At 40.8% G+C, this 27,675-nt stretch overlaps 1 protein-coding gene and 1 long non-coding RNA gene across 5 annotated transcripts; one reads left to right on the plus strand and one right to left on the minus strand.

Annotated features, from left to right (window-relative positions):
- Nucleotides 1–6,858: 6,858 nt before the first annotated feature.
- LOC129812830 (uncharacterized) lies at nt 6,859–8,736 on the minus strand. 2 transcript variants are annotated; one of them, XR_008753081.1, is made up of 3 exons: nt 8,328–8,736; nt 7,694–7,801; nt 6,859–7,130 (listed from the first exon to the last, which is right to left on the minus strand). It is a non-coding gene; the product is annotated as an uncharacterized LOC129812830 (long non-coding RNA). The 2 variants fall into 2 exon arrangements; XR_008753080.1 differs by having other exon boundaries at nt 7,694–7,781; nt 8,328–8,716.
- LOC129812828 (serine/threonine-protein kinase VRK1-like) lies at nt 7,796–27,325 on the plus strand. 3 transcript variants are annotated; one of them, XM_055864736.1, is made up of 13 exons: nt 7,796–7,950; nt 8,792–8,951; nt 9,084–9,139; nt 9,465–9,534; nt 10,187–10,274; nt 11,419–11,548; nt 14,518–14,610; nt 15,900–16,032; nt 18,610–18,730; nt 18,886–18,944; nt 25,081–25,262; nt 26,785–26,884; nt 26,973–27,325. In XM_055864736.1, the coding sequence occupies exons 2-13, from the start codon at nt 8,792–8,794 to the stop codon at nt 27,128–27,130; spliced, it is 1,350 nt and encodes a 449-aa protein (XP_055720711.1). In that variant the 5' UTR covers nt 7,796–7,950; the 3' UTR covers nt 27,131–27,325. The 3 variants fall into 3 exon arrangements, with proteins under 3 accessions (XP_055720711.1, XP_055720712.1, XP_055720713.1); XM_055864737.1 differs by having other exon boundaries at nt 26,788–26,884; XM_055864738.1 differs by having other exon boundaries at nt 11,419–11,527.
- The last annotated feature ends 350 nt before the right edge of the window (nt 27,326–27,675 follow it).

Consider the following 27,675-nt stretch of genomic DNA (forward strand, 5'->3'; position numbering starts at 1 on the left):
TTCGGTTGTTCAGGTCTGTCTACATCGTTTTGTTATTTTGTTAGTTAATAAATCCAGTATAGTTCGTTTTCGTCTTTGTCTATTTTGTTTATTTAATAAATCATTATGTGTTCAAACTTCGCTGCGCCTTGGTTCCCTCAATACTCCTCCTTTTCCGAAAATGGAGAGGAGGAGGAACGCCTTAACAGGCTTGTTTAAAGAATAAGGATATTTTGGAGATCATTTCCTTTTCAAGCAACCGAAAGTGAGCAGGTGTAATCTGAATAAAGGGAAAAAGGCCCTTCTTGAACATAGGATGAGACATTCGTACCAGTTTACTAGAGAACCAGTTTGGATTTAAGTATAACTTTTGTATGACCGATGCCTTTAGTGAGAGGTCTAATGCTTTAATATTTAATAATTTCTGCCCTCCGAATTCATATTCGTTATATAAATAGGCCCTTTTAATTTTATCTGGCTTGCCGTTCCAAATAAAATTGAATATTTTTTGTTCATATAATTTAAAAAACAGGTCACTAGGTGTAGGCAAAACCATAAGCAAATAGGTAAACTGTGATATGACTAAAGAGTTAATTAGGGTGATTTTTCCACAAATAGACAGGTATTTTCCTTTCCATGGTAGCAAGATCTTATCTATTTTTGCTAACTTTCTATAAAAATTTATTGGAGTGAGATCATTTCTTTCTTTTGGGATTTTTATACCGAGTATGTCCACATCTCCGTCAGACCATTTAATTGGTAAACTACATGGCAATATAAAATGTGTATTTTTTAGTGATCCAATACGTAATATGGTACATTTATCATAATTTGGTTTTAATCCAGAGAGGATAGCAAAGGTATCTAGATCCTCTATGAGGCCCTGGAGAGACTCTAGTTGTGGTTTTAAAAGAAAACATGAATCATCAGCGTACAATGACACCTTAGTTTTTAAGCCATGGATTTCTAATCCTTTAATATTAATGTTTGATCTAATTTTAACAGCTAACATTTCGATGGCAATAATAAATAGATATGCCGATAGTGGACAACCTTGTTTTACTCCTCTAGATAGTTTAAAACTTTCTGAGATGTAGCCATTATTTACTATTTTACACCTAGGGTTACTATACATAATTTTAACCCATTTTTTGGTGCAGTGCAATATTAATGCTAATCAAAAGACAGTGAAACCAGCAGGGTTAGCATATAAAACACAAATATTTTCTTCTGTCTTAATTTCTTGGCAGGGATTTTTTCTTGGAGGGGATTTAGCCACACACACAAACACATTTCTGTGAATTTAATTGAACGAACCTTCTGAATTTAAGAACAGTAAAATGTCACGTTGGCAGCTTTGCACTGCGAGGGATAATTCACCCTTCAATAAATAGGGAAGTTGTCAAGGTAATTGATTTCTACTCAGTCCACTCAACTGAAAAATCTGCAAGAGGAATAACCAATATCTATTCATTAAACGATTCAACAACAAGCAACTAATTCCTAGCTTAGGCTACTCCACCTGGTGCCTACAACCCACAGAGAATACTAACTCCTATTTAGGTCAATGTGATTAGAGTCTTACAGTACTTTGTAATCATAAAACATTTCTGAATTTCACCCTTGTCAGTGAGAGCTCCAAAATGAATGCAGAGCACTTAAATCAAATTGGAAGTGCTTTTGAAATGAATGAATTTAAAAAGTAAACAAATTGTCTAAAAAAACAACACATACTTAGTAGCACATACTTTAAATGACAATAGTCATTCAAATAACCCTCCAAAATATGCCAACTGTGCTTCATGTCAAAGTCAAGTGTCTCAATTTGAATCTGAATGATTGCAGCATTTTGAGAAGTTAAAGGTCCAGTGCAGCCGTTTTTATCTGAATATCAAATCATTTCTGGGGAACAATTAAGTTCCTCACTGGGATTGTTTTCATTTTAAAATGGTCAAAAATAAACATAATAGCTTCTTAACAAAGAGCAATTTCTCAAGCAAGAATTTTTCTTGGAATGTCTGGGATTGGTCCGAGTGACGAGAGTAAAACTGAAAGCTAGTTGCTATTGGCCTAGAGGTTTGGAACTCTCTTATTGGTCTATTAACTAATTTACCACCCGGTGATGTCACCAAGCAGGCCAAAACTCCATCCCACCAAAGCTCTTAAACTAAAAGGACATTATCATAATTTTCACAATTTCACAATATTATTCCAACCTCATAGTGGCGAAATACAGTATATATAAAATACAGGAAATCTAATTTTTGACTGCACTGGGCCTTTAACCTCTCCCGTTTCCTATCTGGGCCTAATTATTTTGAAAGGACTTATTAGAATTATGTACCTAAGCACGGGATCTAACCCAGAAAATAAAGCTTCATGAAATTACAGACTTCAGAGGGAAATTAAATGAAGGAATAAGAGAATATGGCAACCCTGGGCCCTGAGCTGAAACTCATTATTGTTTACCTCTCTTATGAAGACATAACCAAAAGCAATGTTTTATCCACTTTAAACATTTCAAAGAAACAGCGAAAGCCTGTGGGTACAATAACAGCTTTAAATAGTCTTCAACGCCCATCCCCAGGGGATTACCCTGCCTGAAAATACTTAATTTAATAAATATGCTCTTTAACCTCACACTCTCATTTCGCATAGTGTTATTATGAATTCATACGGTCTCTTTCTCTCTCTCTGCTAAATATTTATCCTGTTAGCTACTCCTTAACCATACATATTTTACTATTTTAGGAGGGCCACCTACATTCGTTTTCGAATGCAATTGGGTTCATTAGTACCTCCAAGATAATACAGTGTGTGTGTGTTTATTGTAAGCACTGCTAAGTCTCTAATCTTTCACAAATAATTCTCCTTGATCTAATCATACATTTATGCAGGAGAGAAACTGATGTTCTTAACATGGCTGGTCCAAGTAAAATAAGTTAGTACATCAAATAAATGATACATGGCAGAATGTGTATAGTTTGTGCATGTGTGGTGTGTGTGCGTGTGTATGTACACACCCTCACTAGCCCATGTTTATTTGTTTTTGTTTACAGCTGTGTTATTATTTACGAAGTCACTAACTTAAATCCAATGTAGTAGTTAACCTGCTCTTAGCCTCTTGTTTGCACTAGAGATGCTGTTCTCATTTTCTTGTGCAGTAAGCCTGATGGAGGCTGATTAAACGAACTGATTAAAATTACCCTTGGAATTTTTATATGTGCGGTCTCACAGCGTGAGCCTACCGTTGTGGGTGTCTGCTATAAAGCTGAGGAACCACAGTATTTCTGCCTATCTGTAGTAAAATCTTGTTGGATTAAGGTAAAAAATGTCTCCTGTCACCACAAATAAGTATAGTCAGAGATGATTCATATCACTGGGTAGAGAACTGATATGAACTGATGAGATGTGTCTTTCTTCGTGAGCTGTGAGCCGTCTGATCAAACCTCCACTCATGTACCGCAGTGCAACATGTACTGCAGACCTGGGCAGAAAATAGTTGCATGTTGTAGTTTATTTGAAAATAACAACTTTTCAAATACTTGAGGTAGTTGAATAAAATTTATATAGAGTTTCAACTAAAAGGCAACTATTTTCTTTGATATTCAAAAACGGGTCCCAGAAAAAACAAATAATATTTGAAAGAATTGTGAACACCTCTCAGAAAACCAAATAATATCTGAAGGTATTTGAATATATACATGTTATTTGAAAACATAAAAATATGTATTTGATGGCGGCGAAATATCTGACGAAGAACAAAAAATGTTAATTGAATTAGTGTAAATATATTATCATAAGCACATGGTATGAATCTTAAAATATAGCCTATACCAGGGGTAGTCAACCCCGCGAGGTCCAAAGCCTGCTGGTTTCCTGTTCTATCTGATTATTAATTTCACACACTTGGTGTTCCAGGTCTAATTCAGTCCCTGATTAGAAAAATGCAGTGGAACTGGCTTCAAGGTCCATCGTTGAGTTTGAGGGGCCTATAGCCTAGAATGAAATACATGAGGGACATGGAAGCCCCTAAAAATTAGACTGGAACACTTTGCAGATTCAAAATGACTAACAAAGATATTTTCATAATGAGTGACATAAGGTAATACAGTAACACTTGACATCAAGTTCATATACATGTCTAGTAACTTTGTGATTATTACAATAGCAACGTTGTTACATAGGACTTTGGAAATTGCTTTATAACAGCATAATAATGGAGTTATTACATAAGTGGAATAAGGAACAGTCACTATTCCTCATGTACAGTAGTTAACTCTCAGCTCATTACAATGCAATTAAAATGCAATTACCAAAGTATTATGAAACATGCTAATAAAATGTTGCTCAAAAAGTAATTCCAATTTTATTACACAGGCACAATAACCATTTCATTTCAAGTGTTACTGAGAATGCTAATAGTAACAAAATATGGCTGTTAAGTGTCAAAGGGAAACTACATATACCAAACCTGCTTTCAGTGGAAAAATCATGTTAGTTTGTATTCTGAGTAAACTACTCATTGATCGATGGTATTGTGTGTGTTTGAAACAAGAACACTTACCCTCAGATGGTCAAAGATATTCAAAGTTGTTTTTGCTAAGAATCCAACTTGGTGTTTGCAATGTTTGCAAATGGTTTTGATTTACTCTGCAGTATTTTCAGATATCATAACATGAATTGCAGCTTTCAACTTTTTCAGTGGCATGTTGAAAGCACAGGAGGGCTGTGGCACCTTAATTGGAGAGTACAGGCTCGTAGAACAAGTGGAATGGTATCAAATACATCAAACACATGGGGTTCCATTTGGAACGCAGTCTGTACCCATCTGATTGACTGACTGTGGGGAAGGGAGAAGATGGAAGTCGTTCGGGAGTGGGACGGGTAACGAGGATAAGTGTCTGCCTTATAAATCAAACAATCAAGTGATCAAATTCATCACAGATGCCTTTCTTATGGAGTGAGTCAAACAGATGTAGCTAGGCCTATAGGACTTGCAGATGGGAACACTTGACTCACTGACTGTCTCAAACTTGATACAACTTTAGTGTGACACAAATGATGTAGTGCATATAAACAATGTCTTTCACAGCATTCATCACAACAACAAAAAACATAACATGACAATGGCCCCCATAGTCATTTCAATGGTTATGTAAACATACTAAAGGTCGGTCTATCCAGAGAACGACAGCTCCCTCTAAACCAATAACAACACTTATCTTGAATGTGATAAGAAAGGTGTGTGTGCCTCAGGGTGTGTCAATCCTGGCCATTAATTAAAAGTAATCTACAGTAATTAATTTACTTCAAAACATGTAGGTAACTAGGAGATACTGCTGTGATTCTGTGTTGGTTACAATGTTTATGCAAATCACTGATAAATAAATGAAGGAGGGGAAAACAGGGAGGGAAAGCTAGAAGCGCAAGAATACAAATCATGAGTCAGATGAATGAAAATAATGTAAAATGTCCAACTTTTCAATGAGCAGTGTGAAACTTTTCAGTGCTAGGCCTACCTGTCACCAGCCTTCCACAGAACAACAATATGCCCATAGGCCTATACAACAACTAGTCTAATAGGCTAGTCAATTTGGAAACAATACCCTATGAGGGAGCCTATATTACTCCCTAAAAGTTCTCTCAAAAATGCATTCCTTCCTCAGAGCCATCAAGGATGAGAAGACAGAGGACATCAGCTCTCCCATTGCTCAAGTCCTTTTGCTCAGCCAAGCCTCACTCTATCTCCTCATCCGGGAAGGACACACGCATGCTTTTCACCTTTACATTTCTTCAGGAGCCGGGACGGAGACAGGGACGAAGTATCTCCTTCATTATTGCCGTCACTGTGTCAAGTGATCGTTCGTTCCGTGTCTCAACGTGCACCATGAATCTCCCGTTTGGGGAGGATATTTTTGGGGACAGAAGTGCACATCGAGTAGAGTCGCCAGAGCACTCCGTGTTTTATCCGTTGGACATCTCAAGGGCCACTCTTGTTTTACACAGGCATAACTCACATTTTTATCAAACTCTCCCATAGTTTAGGTCCCAGTGCAACATCTCTGGAGGGAGGCTCAGGCTAGAAACAAGATAGGGCTACTCAATCAATCAATCAATCAATTTTATTTTATATAGCCCTTCGTACATCAGATAATATCTCGAAGTGCTGTACAGAAACCCAGCCTAAAACCCCAAACAGCTAGAATGCAGGTGTAGAAGCACGGTGGCTAGGAAAAACTCCCTAGAAAGGCCAAAACCTAGGAAGAAACCTAGAGAGGAACCAGGCTATGAGGGGTGGCCAGTCCTCTTCTGGCTGTGCCGGGTGGAGATTATAACAGAACTATGCCAAGATGTTCAAAAATGTTCATAAGTGACAAGCATGGTCAAATAATAATCATGAATAATTTTCAGTTGGCTTTTCATAGCTGATCATTAAGAGTTGAAAAACAACAGGTCTGGGACAGGTGGCGGTTCCATAACCGCAGGCAGAACAGCTGAAACTGGAATAGCAGCAAGGCCAGGCGGACTGGGGACAGCAAGGAGTCACCACGGGCGGCAGTCCCGACGCATGGTCCAGGGCCCAGGTCCTCCGAGAGAAAGAAAGAGAGAAGGAGAAAATTAGAGAGAGCCAAGATTTTCAAAATGTTCATAAATGACAAGCATGGTCAAATAATAATCAGGAATAAATCTCAGTTGGCTTTTCATAGCCGATCATTAAGAGTTGAAAACAGCAGGTCTGGGACAGGTAGGGGTTCCATAACCGCAGGCAGAAGAGTTGAAACTGGAATAGCAGCAAGGCCAGGCGGACTGGGGGCAGCAAGGAGTCACCACGGCCGGTAGTCCCGACGTATGGTCCTAGGGCTCAGGTCCTCCGAGAGAAAGAGAGAAGGAGAAAATTAGAGAGAGCCAAGATTTTCAAAATGTTCATAAATGACAAGCATGGTCAAATAATAATCAGGAATAAATCTCAGTTGGCTTTTCTTAGCCGATCATTAAGAGTTGAAAACAGCAGGTCTGGGACAGGTAGGGGTTTCGTAACCGCAGGCAGAAACAGTTGAAACTGGAATAGCAGCAAGGCCGGGCGGACTGGGGACAGCAAGGTGTCAGCATGCCCGGTAGTCCTGACGTATGGTCCTAGGGCTCAGGTTCTCAGAGAGAAAGAGAGAACGAGAGAATTAGAGAGAGCATACTTAAATTCACACAGGACACTGGATAAGACAGGAGAAGTATTCCAGGTATAACCAACTGACCCTAGCCCCCCGACACATAAACTACTGCAGCATAAATACTGGAGGCTGAGACAGGAGCGGTCAGGAGACACTGTGGCCCCATCCGAAGAAACCCCCGGACAGGGCCAAACAGGAAGGATATAACCCCACCCACTCTGCCAAAGCACAGCCCCCACACCACTAGGGGATATCCTCAACCACCAACTTACAATCCCTCAGGGACTCATATCTTATTCATGAGCCACGTGTCCGGTGATGCAAGTGAACCCCAATAGTTTCCAAGGCTATCAAATTGCCAGCAACAAGTACAATAATAATTAGGTTAAATGTGTATTAAATAGGCTACAAAATAACAGATGGGTTGGATCATTAATAATGGCAACTTCTTATATAATAATCAAGTTCTTATATGTATCTTCCAACTGCCTGCATCCATAGACCTATCTGATTACATATCACATGTTTGTTCAAAAAAATCTTACTTTGAAACATTTGCATAGAGGTCTATGCTGCTCTTCCACCTCTCCTTCCTCAGCACAAGCAGCACATTCGATTTAGAACTCAGCACCCCTGAAAATATGCAAATGACCCTGAAAATAGGCAAATGAGAAAAACGTGTTCCTGACCAATAGGGTTAGGCAGTGTTGCAGTATGTGCGAATCTATTTCCGGTTGGCGTTAGTGCGGGAATTTTTGAGGCGCATCGAGGATAACTTGGAAATAACAACAAAGACAACGAGGTTTGCATTAGACATTAAAAACCTGCGAAATTCAATGTCTTTGTTTAGATGTATTGACATAACGTGTTTAAGAACAAGATTATCCCGGAAACGCGGTGTTTTGCTTATCATCCAAGGCTTCATCAGAATGAAGGCCATTTCTAGCATGCCGTCAGCTAACACGTTAGTTAGTAATGTTGTTAGCTAACTAGTTAGAGTATCTCGTTGGAGAAATTGTTTAGCTACCAGTCCGCTGGCTTTTGCAATTGTCTGCAAATCGTGGATGCACGCGTGTTACCTATTGGCATTAAGTTCGCTTAAATTAGCTAGCAACTAACAAGTAGTAGCCGTTAACTAGCTAGGTAACGTTAGCTAGCTAAATATAGGAAATGCCTTACTAGATTCGATGCAGTTTACATTGTGCTGGACTAGCACAATGTAAAAACTATATTGGTTGCATCGAAGTTATGAAAATCTCTCCCGCCCCAATTTGTTGTAAAAGTCTAACTCTGGCTAGATTGGTGATTGTAAACTCTGTAGCTAGCTAGTTCGTCGAGCCAGCGTGAACCTGACAAGAATCGAAACAGCTATCTACCGTAGTGGTTACCAGATCGATTTGAAAACTCACGTGATCCTATCATGTGATATGGTGTTTACACGTCATATTCAAACTTAACTGAGACGTTAAGAAACAGCTTTTGCAGATATATTGTTATTAACGGTCAAATAAAGGCATTGCTATGATATATGATCTAAGTATGCAGGATAACGTATTGGCTGGTAGTCATAAGATAGTTGTGCTGAATTAACTAAAATGTGGTAGATGTATAGATTATATAGATCATGTATACGGTCCCTCCAGATGCCCCCAAAAGCCCAGGCAGCAGGGAAGGGCAGAGGACCAGCCAAGAGGAAGCTTGCTGAGGAGTTTCCCCCTGAAGAAGTACTGACTGATACCAGCAAGAAGTCCTGGAAACTGGGAGCCCCTATCGGACAGGGCGGCTTTGGACTGCTCTATCTGGGTAAGAGAAGCATGGCTAAATGGGTGATAAAACACATATTCTAGTCATTGATTGTTCATTCATTTATTATTGATCAGGAATATTACTGTATGTCTTGCATATGTTATTTTAATATATATATATTTTTAACAGCCAATGAGAATTCATCTAAAACAGTTGGAGCTGATGCCCCATATGTCATCAAAGTGGTAAGACAACTCTGGCTTGATAGCACATGCCTTTGTATATGAATGCACGATTCGCCTCTGTTCCATCTCATGCCTATACAAGAAAGACAAAGGAGACATTTAACGTCCTTAGAATGCCTGTACAGTTAATGACAATATACTCAACATGTTCAGTTCAATCTGATAGCCCTGCATGACTCCAGGCCTACCTATGCTGCATGTATAGTGTTTCCAGAGTATAACTGTTCTCTTTATAATGTAATCTAAACTGACCGTAATGGGATGAATGAAGCTGTACTGTTTGGTCAACTGTCCTCCACTGTCCTCTTTTTTTTTCTTAATCTAGGAGCCCAGTGACAATGGCCCACTGTTCTCAGAGCTCAAGTTCTACATGCGAGCTGCCAAGCCAGATCTAAGTATGCATACCAGACACCACTCCCTCCCTCATGAACACACACACAGTCTCAACACTGGAACAAACAAATACACATTAAGAAATGAGCAACTTTCTTAATTGAGGAAGTGTAGTTGTAGCCCTATTTAGTGAGGGCCTCTGTTTCCAACATGGTGCCTTTGGTGGCTCCTGTGTTTGCCCCAAGGCTGCAACTTTGCATTTTATATCATAACAATCCAAATGTCAATCTCCCCTGACAATTAACTGTTATATTGCTAAGGAATGAACACTCATATTTTATTCATTGGAATATGGCGTTGTCTGTTGGTAAATATTTGTCCCAGTAGGAGATTACGTTACGGCCGGCACTGGCTTGGCCCGCACGGAATTACGCTGCTCTTATTACTTTGAACACCACTACCACCAAGTTTTATTAAGTGTGTTTGGAATCATTTCAATAATTTGCCTTGTTTTTACTTTTTAAATGGATGTTATCTCAGTTTAAACCTTTAAAAGTGACCTGCCTTTTAGCGTGTTGTATTGTGAATGATGTTTAGGCAAGTATTAGGATTTTTTTTCATATCTAGTATTGTTTAAATAATTGTGCTACTCATGATTCCATAAAGATTATTGTTTTATATTGATACAACTGTTGCCATTTTTTTGTATTTTAGTTCAGAGTTGGATGACGTCTCACAAGATGAAGTATTTGGGAGTTCCGAAGTACTGGGGGTCTGGACTACATGAGAAAGGAGGAAAAAGGTATTGGGTAGTTAAGAAATAATACATGAGAGGCTATGAGATTTTTATCATGGATTATCGTAGACCACCACAGCCATTAGAAAAATGTCATAACCCATAGCCTCTCATGTATTGTTGTTTTTATACAACGCTTACCAGCATTAAATAGCAAGATTACTTCCCAAATCATCCATTTTTGGAACTCTATCACTTGTTTCTCCACAAAAGATGTTGGTATCTGGTTGCTAAGCAAACATTTTTTGTTTGTCCAGACGAAACCAGTTTATCAAAAGTTGCTGGCTAATGACCAAATTATCAAACAAAACGCATACTGCAATTGCAATTCGCATACTGCAATTGGCAACTCCTCAACGCCAAATTTCATTACAAAGCTAGCTAGCAACGAAATAACCAAGCTAGCGACGACTTAAGCTAGCTAGCACAGGGAAAGGTTCACTTTGAAAATGAAATTTCTTGACTGCCAAACAATGTCCATAACCATCTCTCGTTCTGCTGTCTCTTTTTCCAGCCTTGATCACTGGTTACACAGCACTGACACCTGTATTATTGACATGACAACTGGGTCAGAATGGATTATGTGACAAAGTATTCGTTTTGATTGTGCGACTAGTGTCAAGCTACAGCAAAAAATGAAAAGTTACAACTGGATGCAACCAAGTTTCAGATGAGTTGCTTATTAGTTGCAGGGGGGGTGTTACACGAAGCAATCAAGAAACAACTCGGTTGCATGCAACCAAAGTTTGTAAAATTTGATTTGTCTAACTCCGGCCTAACAATGTGAGTTCCAAACCACCCGTTGTGTAATGCCTCTTTTAAATCTGGTTCTTCCAGTACCGTGGCAGCAATCTGTTATGATATGTCAGCCATATAAATACCCGTGGACCAGTTTGGTATATTTGACACACCCATGAAGTTAAGCGGTTGTGCATGTCAAACCAACGCCTTACTCCTCCAGCTACAAGCAATTTTGATTGATTAACATAGACAGTATGTTATCGGGGTGTGTCAAATGGCACCCTATTCCCTATATAGTGCACTACTGTTGACTGGATGCCATATGGCTCTGGTAAAAAGTCTATAGGAAATAGGGTGTCATTTGGTATGCACCCTGACTCTCTGCTTCCCTCTGGTTCCTTCCTTCCAGGTACAGGTTCATGGTGATGGACCGGTTTGGGACGGATCTTCAGAAGAAATTTGAGGAGACTGGAAGGAGGTTCCCCCGGAAACTGGTCCTGCAGCTCGGGCTGAGACTCGTGAGTTTTGTCGTCATAAAGGTGCCGATAGTAGAGCCAAGAAAAACAACTAACTAAAGCATTGATATATTTCATTCACTCTATGAAACATCTAGGCTGTTTATTTAATTGACTAAATCTTTACATTTGTCATTTATCCAGAGTGGATTAGTTCATTCATCTGAAGATAGCTAGGTGGGACTAGGGCGGTTACGGTGACTGTATTACCGCCACACCGGCGGTTACGAGTCATGTCAGCAGTCAAATTCCACGTGACCGTTTAGTCACTGTAATTGGGCTTCTCCAAGCTCTTATGCTGCCGCTGGTCATTAGTAGCCTACCAATCTTGCTAACTGCCTGCTACTCAGCACTCTATTGTCCCTCTAATCACTCTGACATCAATGCAAATGTCTAGTGATAATGATCAATTCTAAATCAAAACAAATGTAACACTTATGATTTAGTATATGTAAAGACAAGATTAAATCAAGAATAGTGTCATGACAATATTAGCCTATCACTTGTGAATGATGGCCAGCTTTTTTTGCGCTTTTTCAAATCATTGTCGCACACCTCGTGTAGCCTAGCTCATGGGCCTATATGTTTTGATTCGTTTTTTGTATCACAACTAAAGTTGCCGAATAACTTCTTAAAATGAAGCACATTAATCTGCTTTACAACAGCTGTAGAGCCCAACTGGCAAACATACGCAGCGTGTGAGTTTCAAGTTTGGGGAAGATCATTTTCACCATAAAAATGCACCTTAATAATAACAGCATTACATGCCTAATTGCATTTGTGGCCACTTTTGATCATGGTGTTTTCCGCTAATGGAACATTTGCACTACTGCCGTGTGCGCATTGCTGCGCTTATATTGTGAATAAATAGCCTAATAGTTTATCAACATTTTAAGCTAAACGTTCTCACTTGTGTCAGGCTCATTGCTTAAAACTGTTTTTTTTATGCTAGTGGTTATATTAATTTGGGATCTATTGCATCCCACAACAGTCCCAGACTATGGAATATTTATTTCTCGCACAGATTAGAGTTTGTCAACTTTTGTACTATGGGGATAGTAGATTTACATGGGCTAGTGCTTTTGCTGTTCGTTAGGCCTACTCATCTTGTTGGCTGATGAAAAGTAAATGTGGACAGTTCTTCCAATATCTTCAATATCTCCAATACCTTTCATACAACATTTTTCAAATCATCATTAGTCACATGCAGCCTTACAACATGCAAAACCGGAAACGCGAGTGCGCCATCGTGTGCAAATTGAATTTTGTCCCCCCCACACCAAACGCGATCACGACACGCAGGTTGAAATATCAAAACTAACTCTGAACCAATTATATTAATTTGGTGACAGGTCGAAAAGCATTAAACATTTATGGCAATTTAGCTAGCTTGCAGTTGCTAGCTAATTTGTCCTATTTAGCTAGCTTGCTGTTGCTAGCTAATTTGTCCTGGGATATAAACGTTGAGTTATTTTACCTGAAATGCACAAGGTCCTCTACTCTGACAATTAATCCACACACAAAACGGTCAACCAAATCGTTTCTAGTCATCTCTCCTCCTTTCGGGCTTTTTCTTCTTTGGACTTTAGATGGCGATTAGCATATAACTTTCATAAAGGTATATTACCACGACCAACCGACCTCAGTTCATCTTTCATTCACCGACGTGGGTATAACCAATGAGGAGAGGGCACGTGGTATCTGCTTCTATAAACCAATGGGATGGGAGAGGCAGGATTTGCACCACGTTCAGCGTCACAAATAGAACTGACTTCTATTTTAGCACCTGGCAACGCAGACGCTCGTTGGCGCGTGTGAGCAGTGTGGGTGCAATGATTGAATAACATGTATGTGTAAATTTATTTTGCAACGCAAGCGGTGTGGTCAGCATGTTAGACTGTATTAAAAATCCAAAAATATAGCCCAACATTTGTATCACAACTAAAGTTACATAAATAACTCTAAATTAAGCATATAGGAGTACCTGTTTCTTTCTCATCTGCTCAACACATAATAGTGTGTTCTCCCTCAAATCGTCAGCTATGTTCAATTGTATTCTTCATAATATAAAATAACGCCATGGAATTCTAAGCAAATCTCATCTGCTAAATGAACTAGTGTAGCCCACAGCCATATGGCATAGCCCCATCAGGGCCTAACATAAGGACAGCTCAGAGTATGTTATTCTGTTTTTCTGAAATGGACTACATTTTCTTCATATCCTGTTTCTTTAGACCTGTCTAAAATAAATAATGGATTCATTGTAATGGTGTAGGCTATTTTACATGGATTTATTATACTTTTTTAAAATGTAGATGGCTTGTAGGCTACTGATGTGGAAGCCTGGAGATGCTACATTTGTTTATATTAATTACCAGTCAATTAACGTGAGACCGGCAGCTATTTGCTTGACAATCACCGGCTGACAACCTTTCATGACCTACACAGCCCTCGGTGGGACAACCACATAGCTCAGTCATAGTAAGTTTTTCCTTAATAAAGTGGCTATCTGCAAAGTCAGTGCTAGTAAGGGGGAAAAGTCAAGTGTTAGCTCACGAAAGGCAATATGCATCGCCAGAGGGGATATGACAAGTGCCTGGATTAGGACCTGCGCCACTTCCTGTGTGAGGAAAGATCATACTCTACAGATGTTGTAGAGCATGAACCTGCAGGAGCGAGTCACTGCTTTGATGTTTGCAGAGAACGACCGGGGGGGCTGTCCAAGTTCACGCCAAGTTTATTTACACTCTGGGAGGGGGACACTTTGGAGTTGTCAACCATGATGGAGAGGTCTTGGAAGGTGCAGGCATTCCCCGGGAGGAATAGAGCAGCTCCCTCTTGTTGAGCTTGAGGTGGTGGGCCGACATCCAAGCTGAGATATCTGCCAGGCACGCAGATATCTTTTGTGTTCAAAATGTTGTTTGCCTATGTATTATCTCTATAAATAATGTTTGATATTTGTGTTGCCTCTTCTTCTCCCCTCACTTGTGTAGCTTGACATTCTGGAGTACATCCATGAGCATGAGTATGTCCACGCTGACATCAAAGCCTCCAACCTCCTCCTCAGCCACAACAACCCCAATCAGGTCAGTGGCTGTCTTTTCCAAAGTTATTGGCCTTGAGCTGTTGTATTTTCTTGGGTCCTACCTGTCTTTCATTCACGCTAGTCCAGCACTTACACACCCGATTCAGCTAATTCTTACGCCAAGGCTTGATAAGTTTAGTTGAGCCTGTTGAGTTACAACCCAAGGAATGGATTGACAAACACGTATGTAGTGGAGCTTTTTGTCCTGATATGGCTAGCGTCAATGCTATGCTAATCCTGTTAGATCTAACCATGTCAGGGCTGTATAGCTTGCTAGAAATGTGCCTTGTGTGTAGCAGTGGAGGTTGCTGAGGGGAGAACGGCTCATAATGATGGCCAGAATGGAGCGAATGGAATAGTATCAAACACATAGTTTTCATTTGTTTGATACAATTTCATTCACTCCATTCCAGCCATCACATTACACCCCAGCCATTATTATGAGCCATCCTCCCCTCAGCAGCCTCCACTGGTGTGGAGTGACTAGCAATGTTACCGTACCTGTAGACTTCCAGTCAATGCTAATTAGAATTGGCTTGCAAAACTACAGCTAAGTTCCTTTATACTGCACGCAGAGACATGCCAGACTCTAGCAGTAACCCTTTAAAATGGAGAGGCCTATTTCTCAGTCTGAGTAGGATTTCAAATGGTTGTCTCTACTTCTTGAAGTGAAGTAATGCCTTTGACCTGATATGTAAATTGAACAAACACTGGATATATTTATTTATTTGATTATGCTGCTGCCGCTGGTTCATTGGATTCAATTCGACATTAGAGACATAAGAGGGGAGGGCGGGGTGTTCTTTATTCTTCTCTAAACAGGGGAGAGATTAGATGGTGGCTAAGAGCTCTTTCAAGCAAACAAGGTGGGGGCAGGGGCAAATATGTAATTTAGAGATTAATAATGTTTCTGCGGTGTGTTATTAAAGTGCTATTTTTAAATTACAATTTAGAAAGCAACCCCTTGGGAGTGTCAGGGTTAGCCTGCTCCCTGCCTGCAGTTATTGGAAACATTTGTTTGACTTTCTGGGAGCTGAGGATTTGAGCAGGGAGGGAGGGAGCTGTGGTTTACTGTAACTATGCTTTGTAATGTATGCGTTATTGTTATAGTCCAGGCGATATGTGGAAAAACATGTTTTCATAAAAGCATGAAACTTAGTACACATGTACAGTGTTATTAGTAGTAATTTAGTTACAAGCCACATCATGTTAAGTATACTCACTCATTTGGTTGGCTGTGTGTCAGTGTGTGCATGCATGAATTTGTCTGTTTTGTTTGCAAACCTCTAGGTTTACTTAGTAGATTATGGACTGGCCTATAGGTACGCTCCAGAAGGAGTGCTGAAGGAGTACAAGGAAGACCCTAAGAGGTGCCATGACGGAACCATCGAGTTCACCTCCATCGACGCACACAAAGGAGTCTGTAAGTACAGTACACCTCACTGAGCCAAGCCAGGGGTAGGTACGTTCAGTTGGGTGTAAATGGAAGAAATCATTGTTTTTCAAAATAAAAAGATAACCTGATTAGGGCGTTCACCCACGGTGCTCAGAATGACAGAAATCACATTTACATCATGGTAATTGTTCTTAACAGAGCATGGAAGTCGAGGATGCAATGATGTGTATCCTTGCAATGATGCGATGACGCGTGTCCTTACAATGCCGCGTGTCCTTACAATGCCGCGTGTCCTTACAATGACGCGTGTCCTTACAATGACGCGTGTCCTTACAATGCCGCGTGTCCTTACAATGCCGCGTGTCCTTACAATGACGCGTGTCCTTACAATGCCGCGTGTCCTTACAATGACGCGTGTCCTTACAATGACGCGTGTCCTTACAATGACGCGTGTCCTTACAATGACGCGTGTCCTTACAATGACACGTATTTGTACCACACACTTTGAAGATGTTAGAATAACTGTCTACATTTACTTTTCCTCAACCAAGACGAGTAACGAACAGCAAAATCATAGCATAGACAGAGCGTGATTTTGAAGTCTGGGAAAGAAAATCTTCACCATAAAAATGCACCTTTATAATAAGGCATTCCATGCATCATCACATTTGAGGACTTATGTAAGAGAGCCTACTAATCCTAATGTGATGAGTAGATTGAATAGTCATGATTTAGGCTAATAATATAACTCAATCACTGTTTGCAAAAAAGACAGTTCAATGCATGGCTGAGCGTATAGTGTAGAGGCCTGGGCTATATTAGATATGTTTCTTCTTTCTTTGCACGGGGAAAACACATGTCATACTATTCTACTGCACTTTATATGATTGTAGACATTAGTACAATAATGTTTTAATACGACAATTTACAGGGTAGCCTACTCTGCTGACACTGATAAACAGATCAATGAAAACCATGTGGTCCATATAATAGACCTACGAGAACGAGAGACATCTAAACTGGAGGAGGAAATGATGATAAATAATGAATATGAACAGTGTGCACTCACCGGGGATATGGCCGGTGCTCTCCGCTGGAGCCATTAAGATAGGCTATAGGCCTGCTGTGGTTCGCTCAGTTAGGTTGAGAATTTTTAAAGACCGGTTAAAAAGACAGTTTTTTCATTGTCTTCTCTTTACAGCATTAGCCATTTGCTTTCCAAACTTGTCCCGAGATTTGAATTTTGATATATAGTGGGGAGAACAAGTATTTGATACACTGCCGATTTTGCAGGTTTTCCTACTTACAAAGCATGTAGAGGTCTGTAATTTTTATCATAGGTACACTTCAACTGTGAGAGACGGAATCTAAAACAAAAATCCAGAAAATCACGTTGTATGATTTTTAAGTAATTAATTTGCATTTTATTGCATGTTAATAAAATTAACATGTTAACAAGTTTAAATGTATTTGGCTAAGGTGTATGTAAACTTCCGACTTCAACATTATATGTAAAAGCATTGAATCAATAGATCAGAACGTTTAGCTTAAAGTGTTGATAAACTGTTTCTTAACATTAGGCTATTAGCACAGCAATGAGCACAAGGTAGTAGGCTGCGCGCAAATGTGCGTTTGGCTATCGGACAATGAAAAAGTTGAAAACCAAAAGAATATGAGAGAAATAAGCTACTGGTTTCAATGGGGTATGGAAGTCTTTATAAAATAATTGCCTTCACAGATATGGTTGGATTTTGCTTGGGCTACTTTGAAGCAAGACAACATGCCTCATAATATGTAGTAAAACATTCGGGTTTCAAACAATTAAGTAGCTATGTGTTTTCAAAATGCATACGGCCTCCAGCTCTTTGCAAAGTGGTGTGTGACGTGCTGATGAAGCCTGCCTTCCGTTGCCTGTGCATTTGAATGGCGAATGGGAAGCATGCTCCAATTACCAGTTGAGAAATACAAATATTAGCTTTTAGAATTGCATCTAGAATTGTTGTGCAAAGATTGGGCTTATAAAAGCTCTGTCTGACAGATTTCCTGCTAAAAGGCTCTCTGTCTGTATGCTGTGCATGTGAGTATAAATAAGATTACATAAAGAATATACACGCACCAATTTAATTCCACAAAATTATGCAAATTAACCCATATATTGATAAGCATGACCAGTCAAATGTATTTACATCAATGAATAGGCTAAAAAGCATTTTCGCAATGGGATTTTTTTTGTTCTCCTGGACAATTGGCCAGAGACGATTTTATTTATTTATCAGCAAATAAAATTACAGCCAAAAGCCAGCTATTATCAGCTAACAGATACCCTGCCACCACTGTATCAGTAGGACCTCTAAAGGTATCTGTTGATCAGTTCAGTTGTGATAATAATGGTATGAAAAAGGAAAATATAAGAACAAAACTCACCGTGGCAACGAACTGTTAAAAGCAGCGTGTAGCCATCTTATCGCTTCTGACCACAACATTTGCTGTCATTTTAATTTCCTGACGATTCTACATGTTTATTGGCCACTGTTGGTCGACACCCAGCAGGCGAGCGCTGCTTTAAACCCTTCAGACTGACGTAGTGGTGTTGTATGTCTGCAGCTCCCTGTAGAAGGAGTGATCTGGAGATCCTGGGGTACTGTATGGTCCAGTGGCTCTGCAGTAAACTGCCCTGGGAAGACAAGCTGCAGGACCCCCTCTATGTCAGAGATGTAAAACTACAGTAAGATGTCACACACACACACACACACACACACACACACACACACACACACACACACACACACACACACACACACACACACACACACACACACACACACACAGACACAGACAGGTTGGTAAGTTGAGATCCTAACTCGTTTTTGTCGTTCACAGATGCAGGGATAACGTGTCAGAGTTCATGTCCAAATGTTTCTCCTCACAAGACAAGCCAGGTGAGAAAGAGACAACTGCTACAATTCTAAGAACTAAGTTTTCTACTTTGTATGTTGAGCACACATCTGTTGGTCTTTGTGTGGATGAAGATGTCAATATTGTAGTTGAGATTAGTTATCAAACTTTAACATGAGTAGCCGTTAGGCCAGTGGAGATATAGTTACACCATTATCACTAGCTGCTGCTTCACGAACAGGATCTCCTCATAATGAGTGCTAATTCATTAGCCCCACCGCTAATTCTCTGACCACAACAAAACTTTCCACTTTAACTTTCTTGTGAATTTCAGTGTGTTGAGTGCATTTGTGTGAAGCATAGGTTGGAGGCAATACCAAGGAGGGCAAGAGTGTTGCCTGAAGTTTGCCTTTTGGAGTGACATCACTTCAGATATGTTGTAGACATACAGTACCAGTCAAAAGTTGAGACACACCTACTCCTTCCAGGCTTTTCCATTTATTTGTACTATTCTGCATTGTAGAATAATAGTGAAGACATCAAAACTACGAAATACCACATGAAATCATGTAGTAACCACATAAATTATATAGTAATATATTTGAGATTCTTCAAAGTAGCCACCTTTTGCCTTGATGACAGCTTTGCACACTCTTGGTATTCTCTAAACCAGCTTCATGATGTAGTCACCTGGTGTGCATTTCAATTAACGGGTGTGCCTTGTTAAAAGTTCATTTGTGGAATTTCTTCTTAATGCGTTTGAGCTAATCAGTTGTGTTGTGACAAGGTAGGGATGGTATACAGAAGGTAGCCCTATTTGGTAACAGATCAAGTCCATATTATGGCAAGAACAGCTCAAATGAGCAATGAGAAACGACAGTCCATCATTACTTTAAGACATGGTCAGTCAATCCAAAAAATGTCAAACTTTGAAAGTTGCTGTCACAAAACCCATCAAGCGCTATGATAAAACTGGCTCTCATGAGGACCGCCACAGGAAAGGAAGACCCAGAGTTACCTCTGCTGCAGAAGATGAGTTTATTAGAGTAAACTGCACCTCCAGTTTGCAACCCAAATAAAAGTTTCACGGAGTTCAAGTAACCGACACATCTCAACATCAACTGTTCAGAGGAGACTGCGTGAATCAGGCCTTCATAGTCGAATTGCTGCAAAGAAACCACTACCGGGTACTTAAGGATACCAATAAGAAGAGGAGACTTGCTTTGGCCAAGAAACACAAGCAATGCACATTAGACCGGTGGAAATCTGTCCTGTGAGAATTTTGGTTCAAACCACCATGTCTTTGTGAGATGTACAGTTGTGGCCAAAAGTTTTGAGAATGACACAAATATTAATTTTCACAAAGTCTGCTGCTGCAGTTTGTATGATGGCAATTTGCATATACTCCAGGATGTTATGAAGCGTGATCAGATGAATTGCAATTAATTGCAAAGTCCCTCTTTGCCATGCAAATTAACTGAATATCAACAAAAACATTTCCACTGCATTTCAGCCCTGCCACAAAAGGACCAGCTGACATCATGTCAGTGATTCTCTCGTTAACACAGGTTTGAGTGTTGACAAGGACAAGGCTGGAGATCACTCTGTCATGCTGATTGAGTTCGAATAACAGACTGAAAGCTTCAAAAGGAGGGTGGTGCTTGGAATCATTGTTCTTCCTCTGTCAAACATGGTTACCTGCAAGGAAACACATTTGCCATCATCATTGCTTTGCACAAAAAGGGCTTCACAGGCAAGGATATTGCTGCCAGTAAGATTGCACCTAAATCAACCATTTATCGGATCATTAAGAACTTCAAGGAGAGCGGTTCAATTGTTGTGAAGAAAGCTTCAGCGCGCCCAAGAAAGTCCAGCAAGTGCCAGGACTGTCTCGTAAATCTGATTCAGCTGTGGGATCGGGGCACCACCAGTACAGAGCTTGCTCAGGAATGGCAGCAGGCAGGTGTGAGTGCATCTGCACGCACAGTGAGGCGAAGACTTTTGGAGGATGGCCTAGTGTCAAGAAGGGCAGCAAAGAAGCCACTTCTCTCCAGGAAAAACATCAAGGACAGACTGATATTCTGCAAAAGGTACAGTGATTGGACTGCTGAGGACTGGGGTAAAGTCATTTTCTCTGATGAATCCCCTTTCCGATTGTTTGGGGCATCTGGAAAAAAGCTTGTCCAGAGAAGACAAGGTGAGCGCTACCATCAGTCCTGTGTCATGCCAACTGTAAAACATGCTGAGACCATTCATGTGTCGGGTTGGTTCTCAGCCAAGGGAGTGGGCTCACTCACAATTTTGCCTAAGAACACAACCATGAATAAAGAATGGTACCAACACATCCTCCGAGAGCAACTTCTCCCAACCATCCAGGAACAGTTTGGTGATGAACCATGCCTTTTCCAGCATTGACTCTTTGCATCAACTTCACGTAATTGTCAATAAAAGCCTTTGACACTTATGAAATGCTTGTAATTCTACTTCAGTATTCCATAGTAACATCTGACAAAAATATCTAAAGACACCGAATCAGCAAACTTTGTGGAAATTAATATTTGTGTCATTCTCAACTTTTGGCCACGACTGTAGAGTAAGTGAACGGATGATTTCCGCATGTGTGGTTCCCACCGTGAAGCTTGGAGGATGAGGTGTGATTGTGTGGGGGTGCTTTGCTGGTGACACTGTCTGTGATTTATTTAGAATTCAATGTGCACTTAACCAGCATGGCTACCACAGCATTCTGCAGCGATAAGCCATCCTACTGGTTTGCGCTGATGGATTCTGGGTTCTAACTCCTAAATTTGGGATAGGGTTAATTATCAGCTATCCTATTGAAATATTGAGTGCTTAGGTTTAGAGGGTCTCCACCAGAAGTTAATGGTTATCTGTAGGAGGAAGGTATATGGTGGGTGCGATTTAAACTTGGAATGTGCTGAGTGCAGGGAAAACAATCATATGTGGCAGCACTAAGGGGAGAGAGCTGTGGATTAGTGATGAACGGGGTCCCGGTCAGATCACTTTAAGGGAGAAGGAACAGTTTATTGCCCGCGTCACTTCATTTCCTGCCTAGCAACATAGATGTAGTGTTTGGAGAGAAGGAGATTCCACCCCAAATTGGGGTACATATACCACCACTATTGTAAACATGTTTTTGTCAGTTTAGTTCGATCTTTTGGGAAGAATAAACTTTGTTTGAGTATTCATAGTGTCCGTCGAGTTCTTACTCTGATAATTAGAACCTAACAGCGCTTAGAGGGACTGTCCAGTTGAAAAACAAATGATTATGACCCAAAACACACCTCTAGGCTGTGTAAGGGCTATTTGACCAAGGAGGGGGATGGAGTGATGCATCAGATGACCTGGCCTCCACAATCACCCAACCTCAAACCAATTGAGATGGTTTGGGATGAGTTAGACTTCAGAGTGAAGGAAAAGCAGCCAACAAGTGCTCAGCATATGTGGGAACTCCTTCAAGACTGTTGGAAAAGCATTCCAGGTGAAGCCTAGTTGAGAGATTGCCAAGAGTGTGCAAAGCTGCCATCGTTGCAAAGGGTGGCTACTTAGAGTAATCTAAAATGTGAAATATATTTGGATTTGTTTAACACTTTTTTGGTTATTACATTATTCCATATGTGTTATTTCGTAGTTTTGATGTCTTCACTATTATTCTACAATGTATAAAATAGTACAAATAAAAACCCTTGAATGAGTAGGTGTGTCCAAACGTTTGACTGGTATATGAACTCTTAGTTTTTTGTTGTTGATAGATTTGTGGGCGATTCATTTGGTATAGAGGCCTGCAGATTTGACTTCACTCAACATAACATTAACTTTACAATATGGACTAGGGGGCGTTCAATCTGAAGGAGGAACAGTAAAAAAAAAAAGAGTTGACTTTTAACAACGTTTAACAAGCCATTTAATTCAGAGCCTGAACCCAGGGCCTTCCTATCCTCCCCTTCTCGACCTCCGCTCATTCTCCTCTCCGTCTCCTCTCCATTGATCCCTCTGTGGCAGCACCCGCTCTGTGGCCGCCGTGTGACAGAAGGAGAGATTTCTCTGTGGGCTGTTGTGTTGTGTGCGGCTGTACCACAACACATCTCAACAGCCCAGACATAGCGGTGATGGGAGTGGAGCCGCCGTGGTTCTGTTGTGTCCGTCATCACTAATTATGTTTGTTGTGACTAGGGTTCCACATTTTGGGGAATATTCAGAGGTGGAAACTTTCCCGTGGGAATTAATGGGAATATATTGGAATTAACGGAAATATATTCAAATTAATTTTTTTATACCATTTAAATGTAATATTTTTTTGCATTGGATATATTTACCTTATCATATGGAGACAAAACATAATCCTTTTACCTGATCATAAGTAGACATAATTGCAAATGCTTGAATCCTTCCAATATAATAAATTAACAATTATTTAGTTACGAATTGAACTTTTTAATTAAATGAGTTGACTCTTCACATGATGATGATTTCACTGAACAACAAAAGAAAGGGAATATTGAATGATCCTCAACGATCCATCGCATCTCCCAAAAACGTTTTCAACATACAGCTAGCTGTAAAATGATAGTCTAGAATCTAAAGCTTTGGTAGTCTTCCTCTCAGGCTTCCATGTCTTCTCCCTGGACCTCCTCAATGTCCACCTCTTGAACATCAGACTCTGAGGCCTCATCTTCACTGTCACTTTCCAACCTTGTTGAGGATGGCTCGTTGTCAGGCTCAAAAAGCTTCAAATTTGCCTGGATGGCCACCAATTTTTCAACCCTTGTATTGGTCAGCCAGTTGTGTGCTTTGGTGTGTGTGTTCCCAAACAAGGACCAGTTGCGCTCTGAGGCGGGTGATGTTGGTGGGATTTGGAGGATGATGGAGGCAACAGGGGAAAGCGCCTCGGATCCACTAAGTCCCTTCCACCAGGTGGCTGATGAGATATGTTGACACGACTGCCATATTGCATCTCCATCCCAAAGCCCTTACTTGGAAGTGTACTTCGCCAGACTGCCAAAAACCTTGCCCTCATTCAGGCTAAGATGGCGAGACACGGTAGTGATGACACCATAGGCCGTGTTGATCTCTGCACCAGACAGGATGCTTTTGCCAGCATACTTGGGGTCCAACATGTATGCTCTGACGTGTATGTGCTTCAGGCAGAAGTATTCACGCTTTTTGATTCATTTCAGAACTGCAGTTTCCTCTTCTTGTAGCAACAGTGGGCAGGGCAGTACGGATCTCTTCTCTTACATCTGCAAGCAGAGTCTGAGCATCAGACAGAATGGCATTGTCTCACTCAATCCATGCAATTGCTACTACTGCTATAGGTTTCAGGCTGCTTTACCACTCTCCCAAAATACATCATCCAGTAGGATCCTCCTAATGGGGCTGTCCATATTGGCAGGCTGTGAAATGGCCATTTCTTGGAGAGACACCTTCCCCTCCAGGAGACTGTCAAACATGATGACAACACCACCCCAACGGGTGTTGCTAGGCAGCTTCAATGTGGTGCTCTTATTCTTCTCACTTTGCTTGGTGAGGTAGATTGCTGCTATAACGTGATGACCCTTCACATACCTAACCATTTCCTTGGCTCTCTTGTAGAGTGTATCCATTGTTTTCAATGCCATGATGTCCTTGAGGAGCAGATTCAATGCATGAGCAGCACAGCCAATGGGTGTCATGTGAGGGTAGGTCTCCTCCACTTTAGACCAAGCAGACTTCATGTTCGCAGCATTGTCTGTCACCAGTGCAAATACCTTCTGTGGTCCAAGGTCATAGATGACTGCCTTCAGCTCATCTGCAATGTAGCGACCGGTGTGTGTGTTTCTTGTGTCTGTGAATAATGATTGAGGGGTTCGACATCAGCTAGATAACAAACGTTCTAATCCTTGTTGTAGTTTATGGTCAGTGACGGTTGGGAATCGTCAAGTTGAATTGGTTAAGTTTCTCTCTTTTTTGTATTGGATGTTTGTTTTTATCACAATGTTGTTGGAGCAGATGGGGGAACAGGTTGAACACTTTTTTAAAAACTTATATTTATGTATTATGATGCTGGGTGTCAAGTAAAGTGTTACCTTTTTTGTGTAAGCACTGCAGCTCATATACAACTTGCTGGGACTCATTTTAAAATATAAATCCACTCTTTTATTTTATTTCTTTGTCATATTTTAGATGAACTTCAGAAGTTCATGGAGGAGGTGAAGACTCTAAGCTACACAGACAAACCGGCCTATCAGAAGTTACGGTCCATTCTGGAGGCGGGGCTTAAGTCAATTGGCGCCAAAGATGACGATACACTGGAGTTCTCCTCAGTCGTCAGCAGCAACGGAGCTGGGCCATCGTCCTCTGCCAAGGTCGGTGCACAGACACACTTTGCACGCAAAGACAGACATACACACACATACAAATATGTTGCTGTGAGATCATAGTAGCCTTGGCGTTTAAAACCTGGCACGCTCCAGACCTTTTTGAAGCCCAGCCTTTCAAACGGAGCCCATTTCAACCACCCCTAATGTGTTTACCCGTTGAAAGCCATTTCATTTGAAATGTAAAAATGCCCAAGCACGATCCGAGACTAATTGAGCAGGGTCGTGTGAATGGCTGCCAAGTGCATTGATTTTCAAATACAATTAAGGTGTGATGCTTTTAAAAGATATGCCTTGACCGCTGCTTATTGACGTTTTTACCCCCAAAACACAGTCACACACACTGGTCAAAGCGTTGTCTATGTCACGCTGGCTAGCACCCAGGGTTTTCTCCAACAACAGCAAAAGCCTTTTTCCTTTCCTCTTCTCTCTCAATTTCCTCCCCTCTCCTGTCCTCTCTTCTCCATCTTACCTATCTCCTTCTTCCTCTCCCCTTTTCCCCTCTTCTCATTGTCCTCCCTTTTCTCCACTCTTCCCTCTCCTCCTTATCCTCTTTACCGTCCTCCTCACTCTCCTCTCCGACAGGTCTCAGTACCTGTGTTTATCCCACAGTAATGTATCACAAATTTGATGACACGGTAACCTTGGAGTTGGTGCTACCTGGCAATCAGTGGGCCACTCTCACTGCAGAGGGAAGGGTCTCCCCTTCCCCTTCCTTCCCCCTCCTCACACTACCCACAATATGTTTGCATAAGGACGGTGCCACTGGAGAGCTGGCTCATGCCAGTTGAGGGTTACCTGCCCACTGCCGTTATTGTATGTAATTATCCAGCCAATCTGTTCAGCTCAGCAGGGTCTGCTGGTAATCATAAGGTAGCAATTGGCAAAAAGAAAGGCAAGACGAGAGAGGGAAGAAAGGAGGGAGGGGCGCGCGTTCATTATACAGTTTAAGAGAGAATGAGGAAAAGGAGGGACGGCAGAAGGAAGAAGAGATGGAAGAGTTGATTGCTGTCGGTAAGTGCATCTTTCTCATCAACGTGTTCTGGGCTGGTATGATTTCATGGACACAATTATTTGCTAGTTTTAGTCTTGAATGTGTAGAACAGGGAGAAAAAGTTAAGTCATAGTTGATGAAAATTGTACCAAATGGCTCACCTCAAATCTCAACTTTGACACTGAAGACAGTTCCAGATGTCTTAAACGATTACCCCAGAAACAAAATTAGCCCTGTCCGTTGTTGTTATTTAGATAGGTCAAGAAAGCAGAATTCATTGTGTACTTTGAGTGGATTATTCCTGTAGAAGGTTTTCTTCCTCTGTGAGAGTCATAATTGCATTTGCTCAGATGTCACACAGACGTTCACAAGGCTCCGGGCAGATATAAGCATTCGGTTGTCGTGTGCCAATGCAGAGTTCCTAATTTCATGTTTGATTTCTGTCCCCTCCAAGGTTGCTGCAGGCGGACTGTGAGATTTGACCACATTTCTCTCTCTTTTTTTCTCTCCTCACAGAAGACTTCCAAAAGAAAGAAAGTGGTAGATTATAAAGAGGAGTCTGATGATGAGGTCGATGGCTCTCCCGCCAAGAAAAAAAGATCTCTAAAGAAGAAGGGTAAGAATCCTCTTTTCCTCCTCTCCTACGCTCCTGTCCTCTTCTCAGGTTAAACCATACAGAATACGTTTTGATCTTTTCCCGACAGCGGTGAAGGAAATGAAAACTGCCAGCCCTAAAAAAACGGCTACCACGCCTAAAAATACTGCTGCCAGACCCAAGAAGGCACTGGTGGAGATGGGTACTCAGACCACACCTGGCCTGAAGAGAGGCAGAGGTAGACCCAAGAAAACGCAGAACCACTAGATTCAGAATGAGTTCAACTTCTATTCCAGCCAGCCTTCCTCTCCGCTCACCTTCCTCTCACTGTCTGCTTTTAAGAGATACTCCGTTTTAACAGGTTGTAGAGTATGTCTGTTCTGCACTGTGCATATTTTTTATGTTTCATTTTGTTAACACGCAAGGCCTTCTGTAAGTCCGATAATAAAATAATAATGTTGATGTGAGTTTCAGTGGTATACTTTTTGTACACTATAAGTCATTGAAAACTTGTATCATGCTTATGTACTTAAAAATAAAGCCAGTCTTCACATTTTCAAACAGTACATTTATTTTTTCCAACGGGGCTATACATTTGGGTGAGGTTTTTTCTCTCTCGTCTGAGTAGCCTCGTTTCACTGCCAAAAATAAAGTTAAACCATCTAGTGTTCAGTGAAATAACAACACAATGTCAAATACAGGTAGCCTAGTCAAATAATTAACATCCAATCACATTAACCGTTACTGTCTCACAGTAAACCTTCACTCTTGCGCAGACATTTAGAAACGAAACATGACAATTTAAAAAATAA

This window comes from Salvelinus fontinalis, chromosome 16 (assembly GCF_029448725.1).
Source record: "Salvelinus fontinalis isolate EN_2023a chromosome 16, ASM2944872v1, whole genome shotgun sequence".
Classification (NCBI taxonomy): domain Eukaryota; kingdom Metazoa; phylum Chordata; class Actinopteri; order Salmoniformes; family Salmonidae; genus Salvelinus; species Salvelinus fontinalis.